This window comes from Schistocerca serialis, chromosome 4, assembly GCF_023864345.2.
Source record: "Schistocerca serialis cubense isolate TAMUIC-IGC-003099 chromosome 4, iqSchSeri2.2, whole genome shotgun sequence".
Lineage (NCBI taxonomy): Eukaryota > Metazoa > Arthropoda > Insecta > Orthoptera > Acrididae > Schistocerca > Schistocerca serialis.
Genome location: NC_064641.1, coordinates 284,494,026 through 284,508,147, shown reverse-complemented (window position 1 = coordinate 284,508,147; position 14,122 = coordinate 284,494,026). Strand labels below are relative to the sequence as shown.

At 38.5% G+C, this 14,122-nt stretch overlaps 1 protein-coding gene across 5 annotated transcripts in view; it reads right to left on the bottom strand.

The window, feature by feature from the left end:
* Window positions 1-14,122, bottom strand: part of LOC126473876 (uncharacterized) — a 320,808-nt gene that overhangs the window by 273,161 nt on the left and 33,525 nt on the right. For 3 of the 5 annotated variants that reach the window (XM_050101208.1, XM_050101209.1, XM_050101210.1), the window contains one exon: window positions 12,023-12,100. In XM_050101208.1, coding sequence (XP_049957165.1) covers window positions 12,023-12,100 — 78 coding nt within the window. Of the gene's footprint in view, window positions 1-9,411; window positions 9,598-12,022; window positions 12,101-14,122 lie in introns of those variants that run through there. The other 2 variants (XM_050101211.1, XM_050101213.1) reach the window with 2 other exon arrangements.

Genomic DNA, 14,122 nt, shown 5'->3' with positions numbered 1-14,122 from the left:
ATTTGTTGTAAGCATACTACTTACATCACAATGTACTCTCATCACTGCTATGATATCTCACTACAAATGCCAATTCTGTATGAAACACACAACATTCATGGCTCCAAATAACTTTACTGTCACTAGTAGAGAATAAGAGCAGTCCCATCACATTTTCCTGGGGCACTTCTGATGATACCCGTTGTCTCCGATCAACACTCACGGTCGAGGACAACATATTGGGTTCTCTTTGTTAAGAAGTCAGCTGAAGTCTAGATCAGAGTGAGCTGCAGTCACGCCAGTGCTTACATACTGCTCACAGGTTGGCAACACATCAGTTTCGTGTAGCAAATGGCTCGATTCTTTGACAAAACCAATCATAGTCGAGAACAGAAGCAAGAATTTCTAGAGGTGTATTTGAAACCATTGTTTTGTTTACTGTTTTTTGGTGTATCTCATGTTTCGAGAGAAATATTTTGTGTGTATGGCAGCAAATGCTATAAAGTGGCCTGATTTAAGTGATTTAATTCTTCATGGTGACATCATCCATTGCTGCCTGTCTCATAGGTTAATTGCAAACACGCAAAAATGTATCATATGTGGTGGTGAAATGCCAATGCAATCAAATCGCGTAAGCGCACTGAGTAAGTGGATCAATGTTTTGTTTTTAATTAAATTGTAGGAGAAGGTAGATGAATCAATGTTTACTCATAATACAGTTATATGTTCAATGTATTAACAAACATTGATCCACCTACCTCCTCCCTTGATTTAATTAAAGAACACTGATCCAGTGAGCTTGCGTAGACCAACTATGTTGCGATATAGAGAAGAGAAATATTTCACTGCTTTTCCAAATATATTATGGGTTGCAATGCTGTCCTTGGTTTGCAGACGGTAGCACAGTTTAAATAGCTGTGACTCAAACAAGGAGCAATTAAATTTATATCCGGCCGCGGTGGTCTCGCGGTTCTAGGCGCGCAGTCCGGAGCCGCGCGACTGCTACGGTCGCAGGTTCGAATCCTGCCTCGGGCATGGATGTGTGTGATGTCCTTAGGTTAGTTAGGTTTAAGTAGTTCTAAGTTCTAGGGGACTGATGACCACAGCTGTTAAGTCCCATAGTGCTCAGAGCCATTTGAACCATTTTTGAATTAAATTTATACACCTCATTTACAGCAATGTTTCATCCATTTTTACAAATGTATTACTTCAAATTCAGAACACATCATCTGTCTGCTGCTCTCTCATTGGCTCATATAAACAACCAATACATGTTCTTTTGCTCCCATCATACCCCACGGCAAGTACTGACAACATTCCTGCATGAAACACATTAGTACACCACTGGCCCTGTTCCAGACTTTTACCTGCGGAGTGTTAGAGCCAGTCATATATCTGGGAATCCATTTCATATGCTAGCACCTTCGTTAGTCTGGAGTGGGATGTAATTTCAAATGCTTTCCAGAAATCTAGGAATATCAAATCCGCCTTTCTAAATTTTCCTGGTGGTTGTTTGATATGGATTGAAAAAAGTAAACATTTCAGGGTACAAGAACACAAGCTCTTTTGTGTAATCATCAGCTCAACAGAAACACTTGATGCAGGCTTCTTGAACAGTTTTCCCACAAAGTGCCCCAGTAAATGACAACAAGGACCAATTGCAATGGACATACCTACGGAAACAGTTCACAGTACACACCTTCTTTGTGCCGCAAGATGCATAAGATAATCATTTTGAACTCACACTGACCATGGCTTTAAACTTTTTTAGGCCTCAATACACAGTGTTGTTTAATGCAGTTAACATAAAGGCACACTACATCACAATCAGTCAGAGTACTGAATATTAAATAAGTACACTCAATGAAGAATTGATAAGATTCAAGCAAAAATGTATACATGGTCACACGCTGATTTTTGTTGCTTTGAATTGGAGTGCACAGTACCCTTACATCAGGTTCGGAAGTACGATGGTACAAACAAAACACAGTTTAAAAAAGAAAGGAAGTCTATGTTTCTCCACATCATTTCTACAGATTCAAGTGGCCTGATGGATGCATATATTACAGTCTTGCGTTCAATTTCACATGGATCACAATTTTTAGCATGCATCAAAAGATGTCCTTCACCTCCGGTAAAGCAAAGTGAAGCGCTCTTAGAAAAAAGTGTTCCGAGACTGTTACCTGAAATGCTTCTCCATGATACTGACAAGAGGGAGATTGAGTTAATAATTAAATCACTAAAGACCAAGAACTCTCATGGACATGACGGGGTATCTAGCAGAATACTGAAGGATTGTGCTATGTATGTTAGCCCAGTACTTAGCCATATCTGTAACTTTTCCTTTAGGAGTGGTCGGTTTCCTGACCGATTAAAGTACTCGGTAGTGAAGCCACTTTATAAAAAGGGAGACAGGGATAATATTGACAATTATAGACCTATTTCTATGCCATCGGCGTTTGCTTAAGTTATCGAGAAGGTTGTATATACAAGATTACTGAAGCATTTAAATTCACATAATTTGCTGTCAAATGTTCAGTTTGGTTTTAGAAATGGTTTAACAACTGAAAATGCTATATTCTCTTTTCTCTGTGAGGTTTTGGACAGATTAAATAAAAGGTTGCGAACGCTAGTAGTTTTCTTTGATTTAACGAAGGCTTTTGACTGTGTTGACCACAAAATTCTACTGCAGAAGTTGGACCATTATGGAGTAAGGGGAGTAGCTTACAATTGGTTCGCCTCTTACTTTAAGAACAGAAAGCAGAAGGTAATTCTTCGCAATATTGAGAGTGGTAGTGATGTTCAGTCCCAATGGGGCACTGTTAAGTGGGCCGTTCCCCAAGGGTCGGTGCTGGGGCCACTGCTGTTTCTTATTTATATAAATGACATGCCAACATTTCTGTTTGCTGATGACACCAGCTTGGTAGTGAAGGATCTTGTGTGTAATATTGAAACAGTATCAAATAATGTAGTTCATGAAATAAGTTCGTGGCTTGTGGAAAATAATTTGATGTTAAATCACAGTAAAACTCAGTTTTTACAGTTTCTAACTCACAATTCAACAAGAATCGATATTTTGATCAGACAGAATGGGCATATTATAAGCAAGACGGAACAGTTCAAGTTCCTAGGCGTTCGGATAGATAGTAAGCTGTTGTGGAAAGCCCATGTCCAGGATCTTGTTCAGAAACTAAATGCTGCTTTATTTACCATTAGAACAGCATCTGAAATAAGTGACACTTAACACGAAAAGTAGTCTACTTCGCATATTTTCATACGCTTATGTCGTATGGTATTATTTTTTGGGGTAATTCTTCTGATTCAAAAAGGGTATTTTTGGCTCAAAAACGGGCTGTTCGAGCTATATGTGGTGTAAGTTCGAGAACGTCTTGTCGACCCCTATTCAATAGTCTGGGAATTCTGACATTGGCCTCACAGTATATATTTTCTTTAATGTCGTTTGTTGTTTGCAATATTAGCCTATTCCCAAGAGTGAGCAGCTTTCACTCAGTTAATACTAGGCAGAAATCCAATCTGCATGTGGAATGCACTTCCTTGACTCTTGTGCAGAAAGGAGTGCAGTATTCTGCTGCATCCATTTTCAATAAGCTACCACAAGAACTCAAAAATCTTAGCAGTAGCCCAAACTCTTTTAAGTCTAAACTGAAGAGCTTCCTCATGACTCACTCCTTAAGCAAATTCCAGTGTTACATTGTTGATTTTCTTTATTTAAACTTACTTGTCACCTGATATGTTTTTTATATTTCATTTTATCTGTTTCTAATATCGTGTTATAATTTCATGTATTGACTTGTTCCATGACCATGGAGACTTCTCCTTAATTTGGTCCCATGGAACAATAAATAAATAAATAAAATAAATAAATCCACCATTGTGCTGAATGCCATTTTAACATGGCGACTCCTGCTACCAACGGGATGAAACTTGTTTAGAGTAGGCCACAACAGAAACTATAACAAAGCAACCTGGAACTGGAACCCCTTGTTAATAGCTCAGCCTTGCCAAATAACTGTTTTTTCCCATTTTTATTTCAAGTGGATATGATTACATATACTGTAGGTATACCACATTTGCTCGATACATACAATATTCTCACTTGGTATTATTATTAGGCTTTTTCTTTCAATGTGCTGATATTCTATACATGTAATTAGTTCTGCTGTAGTCTGTACTAATTAAAAGTTATTATCAACTGAAAACTTTACTATTATTTGAGATAGGAAATTTAGAATGAGCTGATCAGCAGAATCTGAAGAAGTGACACTACTCACTGGAAAGCACTCATTCCATTCTCCGTGAGAAGATATTTTGATTCGCTGGAAAATAATTCACTTTAAATATATATATGTACTTAAAGTTTGGAACCAGGCACACTATCATCTTTTGTGCCATAATATCTGTGTACTTCTCAAGTTCATCCATGTATTTTCATAGACATTATATTTCTGGACTGAAAGGCATCCTATATTAATCTGTTAAGTCATTAATTAAAAATTAATAAAATTGACATATGGCATTATACATTTAAATATGGCTAACATACTTGTAGTTGGGGTGTTCCTAACACAGATTAATAAAATGGTTGCATGAACTTTTCTAATAGAATAACATGCAACATATTTTATAAACCAAGTTTTGGTCTGAGTATATAGCCCATCCAAAGTAGTAAAACTTAACCTCATCATTTTCAAATGATTATAGGATTCCGAAATCCGCAAAAATCTTTACGCCACCCTTCATAAGACCAATCCCACCCAAAATAGCCAGTCAGTGGCAAGCTCTCACATGATTAACATCTCTGCATTCATATAATCAAAAGTAAGACCACCTAACATCTTCATTAACACCTTCCTTTTGTTTTCCTAGTCATCTTTGCAGTGACATGCACTACCTTTAACTTTTCGGAAACATTCAACAAGCAACATATTGGCTGTGTAATTGTGTCAACATTATGAAAGACAGTGTACGTGTGTCACATTCCTGGATCCTGGATGTATCAAACTGTGTGCACCAGGAATACTGTGGTTATGTTAATCTGACACTCTTTGTCTGATGAAATGCTCTGTGATTACATCAACACTGTCACACTGTTGTTTCGGATTGTGAGGTCGTTTACTGGTAACAAACATTTATCAAAGATCTGAGAGTGGTCATCATTTTGACTTCAAGGAAAATAAATGCATAAGAGTCAAAATCAATTATGATATTTATTTTGGCGTAGATTACATGACAACTTTCCATATAATTGGTTTTCAGCAATAGTGTGATCTTTTGTCAATGAGAGAAAATGCAGAACAAGAAGTTGCAGGTAAGCAATGTTCCCAGATAGTTGTCACAGCAATCAGAAACTGTGTTACAAACAAAATTTAGTTTCTGCGTTATTATCAAAAAATAGAAAATAAAAGTAATTATCCATTTGTGAACAGATGGCCTCAAGATATTATTTTTGTGCTAGACAGTCCTGTTTCTTTTCTTACTAATAAGATTTTTTTCAAGATTACTAAATAATGCATGCAGCTTTACTGTATGATTACATGATGATGGCGTCCTCTTGGGTAAAATATTCCGGAGGTAAAATAGTCCCCCATTCGGATCTCCAGGCGGGGACTACTCAAGAGGATGTCGTTATCAGGAGAAAGAAAACTGGCGTTCTACGGATCGGAGCGTGGAATGTCAGATCCTTTAATCGAGCAGGTAGGTTAGAAAATTTAAAAAGGGAAATGGATAGGTTGAAGTTAGATATAGTGGGAATTAGTGAAGTTCGGTGGCAGGAGGAACAAGACTTCTGGTCAGGTGACTACAGGGTTATAAACACAAAATCAAATAGGGGTAATGCAGGAGTAGCTTTAATAATGAATAGGAAAATAGGAATGCGAGTAAGCTACTACAAACAGCATAGTGAACGCATTATTGTGGCCAAGATAGATACGAAGCCCACACCTACTACAGTAATACAAGTTTATATGCCAACTAGCTCTGCAGATGACGAAGAAACTGAAGAAATGTATGATGAAATAAAAGAAATTATTCAGATTGTGAAGGGAGACGAAAATTTAATAGTCATGGGTGACTGGAATTCGAGTGTAGGAAAAGGGAGAGAAGGAAACATAGTAGGTGAACATGGATTGGGGCTAAGAAATGAAAGAGGAAGCCGCCTGGTAGAATTTTGCACAGAGCACAACATAATCATAACTAACACTTGGTTTAAGAATCATGAAAGAAGGTTGTATACATGGAAGAACCCTGGAGATACTAAAAGGTATCAGATAGATTATATAATGGTAAGACAGAGATTTAGGAACCAGGTTTTAAATTGTAAGACATTTCCAGGGACAGATGTGGACGCTGACCACAATCTATTGGTTATGACCTGTAGATTAAAACTGAAGAAACTGCAAAAAGGTGGGAATTTAAGGAGATGGGACCTGGATAAACTAAAAGAACCAGAGGTTGTACAGAGATTCAGGGAGAGCATAAGGGAGCAATTGACAGCAATGGGGGAAATAAATACAGTAGAAGAAGAATGGGTAGCTTTGAGGGATGAAGTAGTGAAGGCAGCAGAGGATCAAGTAGGTAAAAAGACGAGGGCTAGTAGAAATCCTTGGGTAACAGAAGAAATATTGAATTTAATTGATGAAAGGAGAAAATATAAAAATGCAGTAAATGAAGCAGGCAAAAAGGAATACAAACGTCTCAAAAATGAGATCGACAGCAAGTGCAAAATGGCTAAGCAGGGATGGCTAGAGGACAAATGTAAGGATGTAGAGGCCTATCTCACTAGGGGTAAGATAGATACTGCCTACAGGAAAATTAAAGAGACCTTTGGAGATAAGAGAACGACTTGTATGAATATCAAGAGCTCAGATGGAAACCCAGTTCTAAGCAAAGAAGGGAAAGCAGAAAGGTGGAAGGAGTATATAGAGGGCCTATACAAGGGTGATGTACTTGAGGACAATATTATGGAAATGGAAGAGGATTTAGATGAAAATGAAATGGGAGATATGATACTGCGTGAAGAGTTTGACAGAGCACTGAAAGACCTGAGTCGAAACAAGGCCCCCGGAGTAGACAATATTCCATTGGAACTACTGACGGCCATGGGAGAGCCAGTCCTGACAAAACTCTACCATCTGGTGAGCAAGATGTATGAGACAGGCGAAATACCCTCAGACTTACAGAAGAATATAATAATTCCAATCCCAAAGAAAGCAGGTGTTGACAGACGTGAAAATTACCGAACTATCAGTTTAATAAGTCACAGCTGCAAAATACTAACACGAATTCTTTACAGACGAATGGAAAAACTAGTAGAAGCCAACCTCGGGGAAGATCAGTTTGGATTCCGTAGAAACACTGGAACACGTGAGGCAATACTGACCTTACGACTTATCTTAGAAGAAAGATTAAGGAAAGGCAAACGTACGTTTCTAGCATTTGTAGACTTAGAGAAAGCTTTTGACAATGTTGACTGGAATACTCTCTTTCAAATTCTAAAGGTGGCAGGGGTAAAATACAGGGAGCGAAGGGCTATTTACAATTTGTACAGAAACCAGATGGCAGTTATAAGAGTCGAGGGACATGAAAGGGAAGCAGTGGTTGGGAAGGGAGTAAGACAGGGTTGTAGCCTCTCCCCGATGTTGTTCAATCTGTATATTGAGCAAGCAGTAAAGGAAACAAAAGAAAAATTCGGAGTAGGTATTAAAATTTATGGAGAAGAAATAAAAACTTTGAGGTTCGCCGATGACATTGTAATTCTGTCAGAGACAGCAAAGGACTTGGAAGAGCAGTTGAATGGAATGGACAGTGTCTTGAAAGGAGGATATAAGATGAACATCAACAAAAGCAAAACAAGGATAATGGAATGTAGTCTAATTAAGTCGGGTGATGCTGAGGGAATTAGATTAGGAAATGAGGCACTTAAAGCAGTAAAGGAGTTTTGCTATTTGGGGAGCAAAATAACTGATGATGGTCGAAGTAGAGAGGATATAAAATGTAGGCTCGCAATGGCAAGGAAAGTGTTTCTGAAGAAGAGAAATTTGTTAACATCCAGTATTGATTTAAGTGTCAGGAAGTCATTTCTGAAAGCATTCGTATGGAGTGTAGCCATGTATGGAAGTGAAACATGGACAATAACTAGTTTGGACAAGAAGAGAATAGAAGCTTTTGAAATGTGGTGCTACAGAAGAATGCTGAAGATTAGATGGGTAGATCACATAACTAATGAGGAAGTATTGAATATGATTGGGGAGAAGAGAAGTTTGTGGCACAACTTGACCAGAAGAAGAGATCGGTTGGTAGGACATGTTCTGAGGCATCAAGGGATCACCAATTTAGTATTGGAGGGCACCATGGAGGATAAAAATTGTAGAGGGAGACCGAGAGATGAATACACTAAGCAGATTCAGAAGGATGTAGGTTGCAGTAGGTACTGGGAGATGAAAAAGCTTGCACAGGATAGAGTAGCATGGAGAGCTGCATCAAACCAGTCTCAGGACTGAGGACCACAACAACAACAACAACTAAATAATAAATGATCACAATAACATCTTCTTAGTACTCGCTTTCAATTCAGTACATTAAAGTCACATATGCATTTTTCTTTTTAGTAGCATACACATCGTGAGCAATATACAGAACTGCAACACAAAAATGATAAGGCCAGGACATAAATGACTGATTTTTGCTTTTGTTGATCTATGTTGTTCACTGGTCACGGTTAATAAGTAAGCTTGTAATTTTAGCAACAAAATTGTGTTCTGAGTTGTTGCTTCAAATAACCATTTGTGTTTGTATTACATCTGAACATTCTATCAAATAATTAACATGATAAAAAAGTTGGTTTTCGATCATTTAGCTGCAGCAGTAAATGTTTACTATTCACTGTCAACATTTTTAGTTGTTGGTATTAATGTATGAGAACTATAAACAGGTAGCAGCACTGACAAGACAGCTGCCTTATATTCATCTTACATTTAAATTAATATTTTAATTGTTATGTCTACCACAGTGTTGAAACTAGTGGAGGTGACAATAAGAATGAAACCTTCACCTCTCAAGAAAATCATCAGTGTTATGCCCACCAAACAGTTGTCGCTTTACTAGCACCTGGCAGGGCCAGTGGACGGACACTGTCACACAGCCAGTCCGAAAATGGTTGGCCTCAGTGAACTCTAGTACTTCATAATACAGAGTGTAAAGCAGGATCATGCTAGTCCAGCCCACCAGCACAGAAATGCTGTTAGTACTCGACCAAATAGTTAGTGGTTTTTGTTTTACATAAATATTTGACAATTGGAAACAACAGGAAAAATTATATGGATCTAAGTGCAGTTACAAGGACTACATTAATGCACAACATTGTTCGCATACAGACATAAAATCATGTTAATACCGATAAATAAATATGCTTACAGTTTTTGTCATACCCTTCTCTGGAGATGTGATTATCGGTTTCTTAGTGACTCACTGAACATCCCTCAGTAAAGTCTAATATATTCGAACTGTGGAATTTCAACTCTTGTTTATATTATCTCCAACCACTAACTACTTTGACATGAGTGTAGAAAACCATGTGTCAGTTGTGAAGAGCTTAAACTGCTGTGGGGAAAAATGAAATTGCAGATCAGTCACTAAATCCATTTACAACTCCACATCATGTCATACAAAAATGTGCACATCACGAGGAATGTTTTTACTGGCTGTGATTCTTGTGAATTACTATTTTCCTTCCTCATTTTATGGTAGAAGAAAATCATTGAAATTAGTCTTTCATTAACTCCTAACTCTGGTCTGTTGGTATTTAACGTTTTTGTTTCCTGTAAGGTACAGTAGGAACATATGAGACATATAGTATGTTGATAGACATATAGGTGGTAAACATACAGTACATTGACAGCAGTGTCTCTCCTTGCCTGTTATGCTATGTAACAGATAGTCAAGCTTTTCAGTTCAGCATAACAAAAGGCAAGGTATCTTGTAACTTATGTCACTGAATATGTGAGAATATATGTGTGGTGCAGGCAGGAGCAGGAAAATACAATGAGGGTGGAGGGAAGTGTATATCTGTGTAGTGCAGGCAGGAGCAGGAAAATACAACGAGGGTGAAGACAAGTGTATATATGTGTGGTGCAGGCAGGAGCAGGAAAATACAACGAGGGTGAAGAGAAGTGATAAGCTTAGTTTGAATATCTGAAAGCGGATTCTGTCTGACAGTTTATACTATCCAACAGTCATCATCATTCATTGTGCCTGACTGCCACTCAGTGCCTCCTCCATGTGGTAGGCAGGAAACTGTCATGTTTCATATAGTTGTTAAGAAATTTAATTTAGTATTACATACATGTCAGTCACATACAAATATAAAATTAAACCTTATTACGAATCATATAACACTGCTCCATGATTACATAAACATTGTGATGGATTTATCAAATTTAGAGGAATTTTATTATTAATCATGTACAAACAAAAACAGAAAGACATATCTCGAACGAACAAATCAGACTATACCCCAAATTTTTCTGCTTTCAAAAATAATTAAGAGAACAACATGATAATTACAAAAAATTTCTTCTTCTTACTTTCATATAATTTTTTATTATCTCACAGGAATTTCTATTACTTCCAAGTAAGTTAAAAGATTTCAGTGCTAGTCCTATTTCACACATTTCTGTACTACAGAAAAATTCATCAGATCACAATGTAGATCACATTTTCTTCTTGCATTATGGTTGCGGTACATTTGATTGTGAGAAAGTTATGACTAAAGAGAGAGAATGTTTGGTAGTGGGCAATACTCCCACTTTCTTAAAAAAGGCTAAGACAGGAGGTTTTTGGAGACACTATGCATATAACTCTTAATAACCTCATTTTGAGTGTAGACCATTTTCTTCCATGGAACTGCCTTAGAAAACATTCACAAACCCACAAATTAATGAAAATATTTCATTCATATTCGGAATTATTCTGACAGCAAGTGTTGTGGACCACATGCTTTGAATTTACAAAATTAGGAGCATGTGCGACTCCCAATTTTGCTACAATCAACATTACACACCACTGGTATCCACCTATACTATATGGTTTGACAATGGCATCCCCTTGGGGGCAATATTCTGGAGGGGAAATACTTTCCCTTTCAGATTTCCAGGTGTTGTGAACTAAGGAGGAGGGCATCAGAAAAAACTCTTCAGTTTTGTAATAGAGGGAAGTGGGAGGGGGGTGGGGGGTGACATTGTAGAAGGAGACCAAGATTTGACAACAGCACACAGAGCCAAATGGATGTAGATTGCAGTAGTTATTCAAAGATGAAAAGATCTGAACAGAAAAGACAAGCAAGAAGAGTTGCACCAAACAAGTCTTGGCCTTCAAAGTAACCATTGTTAGCTACAACATACTTCTCACATCAGTTGTAAAGCTGTTGGACACTGTCAACAATTTTTCTTGTGCAATTGCTCAAAGCACTGTGGTCACACATTGTTGCATATCTGCAGCGTTACAGGAGATGAGACATGGTGCTACCAATTACATCCTGAGACCAAGTGCTGGTCAGTGGCATGATGTTCATTGTCTTCCCTGCCTCCCAAAGAGTCTTCTGTTGAAATCCAAAATTAAAGGTGTTGATCGCTTTTTTCGAAAGCAAGGTCCTGATCCATCACGAATTTCTATCCCAGGAAGGTGAGGAAGATGACTGTCGCCTGGTCTTCGGAAAGTACTAGTAGCACCTTGTCTCACCTCCTGTAATGATGCGGACATCCAACAATGCATGACTACGTTACTTCAAACGATTTCAAAAGAAGTGTTTACTGACAGTTTTCAATAGCTTTACAATTAATGTCAGAAATGCGTTGTAGCTAATGGTGATTACTTTGTTTGTAACTCTCATTTTCTTTATTTTCTGAGACCATTCAACAAAATTTTCGGATGCACTTTGTATAATAACATAACACATTGTAATGCATCATGGTGATAGGTTTTCATTATCATGTTCTTGTGTTTAAAAAGATGCTTTATGCCATCTTACCTTATGTAAATTGCCTTTTGACAGAGCTGCCCTCATTTTCATTTCCTTGCACTTTTCAGCAAATCCCTCAACCTGCCACTAGAACAAAACAAGAAAGAAATTGTTGCAAACAAAACCACAGAAATTTGTCTGAGTATTTTATCTAAAAGTAAAATTCACTTGAGACAGCTACTTGGCCCAAAACCACTTGTGACCACCAGTGAAAAGCCCAAATAACTATATTTCACAGTTCGGACATGCAGGAAGAGAGTCAATGAGGTTCTGGAAGGTACCAACAGGGATGTGGACCCATGCCAGTTCCATTGCCATGGCCAAGTGCACTATGTTTCTCGGTTGAGGATCCAAGATTCATGGCACAAACAGTATCAAGGTAGTCACCGCATATTCTTGACTGAGTTTTGGATTCAAACTCAGGCAGAAGAGGGGACAGAGGAGGCGAGGAGGGGGGGGGGGGGGGGGGGAGCAAGCAGTGGAGCAGGAGGACAGTCAACTCACTCTGGTGCTCTTGGTACCAAGCACTTACACTACGAACTGTGTGACGCATTCCATTGTTCTGCTGGTAGACGCTATCTTGCCAAGGAAAAATAAATTGCATGTATGGGTGGACGTGATCCCCAAAAATTAATGCATACTTGTGTTGAACCACTGTGCCTACCAGAATGATGAGATCACCCGGGGAATGTCACAAAAACATTCGCTACACCATAAACCCCCTCCAACAGCCTGAACCTTTCCGACAATTGTTGCAGCACTACATGCCAAAAGCCATCTGTCTGATGGAGCATAAACCATGATTATTCTGAAAAGGCCACTTTTTGCCACTCAGTGGACATCCAACTGCAGCACTGGCATGCCAATTCCAGCCTTTGCTGCTGATGGACAGCAGCCAGCATGTGTACATGAACTGGACCATTGCTGCAGAGGCCTATATCCAGCAACAATTGTTGACAGCCATTGAAGAGACACTGTAGGTAGCCCCTTGGTTCATCTGGGTGGCAGTTGCTCAACAGCTGCACATTCATTCACCCATACATATCTCTGCAGCTGTTGTTCACCCTGTCATCTATGTCCTTTGCAGCACCACAGCTGCCTGCATGCTAGTTTTGGAGAGCGCTATTTCACCATGCATGGTATACTTTCACCACAGTGGCATGTGAACAGTTTACAAGCTTAGCCTTTTCAGAAATGCTTCCACACTTGGCCCAAAAACCAATGATGTCCAATAAATCGCTCCATTTCAGCATTACGACATTGTGTGCACTGTTTTCTGCCTCCCCCCTCAACACACTTTATATACCCTCCAATGCTAACGCTGCTGTCTGTGAGTGGTTACTGCATGTTGACATTAAACATAAGGCAGTGGTCACATTACTGTGACTGGACTGTGTATAAAATCACAAAGAGACAGATGGGGTGGGCAGTACTTACATTTAGAAGGTGAAATTTCAAGTACTGCTGATGGACACTTATAAGTGTATGGGGTGGGGAAAAAAATATTCCCAGGTATTCAACTGTTAAGTTTTCTGATGTCTGAGGAACCTAATTCTCCTCTTCCAGTCCTCCCCAAGCAATGAATCTTTCCTCCCTGGGAAACAAACAAAGTTATGAGAGCTCTCCCTTCCTCATTCCCCCTCATTTTATGTGTGACTATCAGCAGCACTGGCAATTTCACCTCCTAAATATAAGTAGTGGTCAGTCATAGTGCATCCTCGGAATTTAATATTTTTCAAAAATTACACCCTATACAAAACTCCAGTTAAATGTCATTAAAAATAATTTTTATTTGCCAAGTACTTGTAGATACAGGAATAAACAGTGAGGTATAATAGTGCCATCTTTCAGATTCTTTCTAATGAAGAACGTACAGGAGCAGGAATAGTAACTGAAATTAAATGGAAAGAATGAAAGGAAAAACAACTGCTCTTACTGTGTTGTTCACCTCTTCCTTGCTCCAGGAACTCTTGAGAACTTATCCTGTTTAATGTCAGTATGCATTGCTTCATCCAACCTTTCTTCACTTTTCAAACAATGGAAAATCCAGAATCGAATGTAACAATATTATGAAAAGGAAAGTTACCATTCACCATATGGCGGAGATGC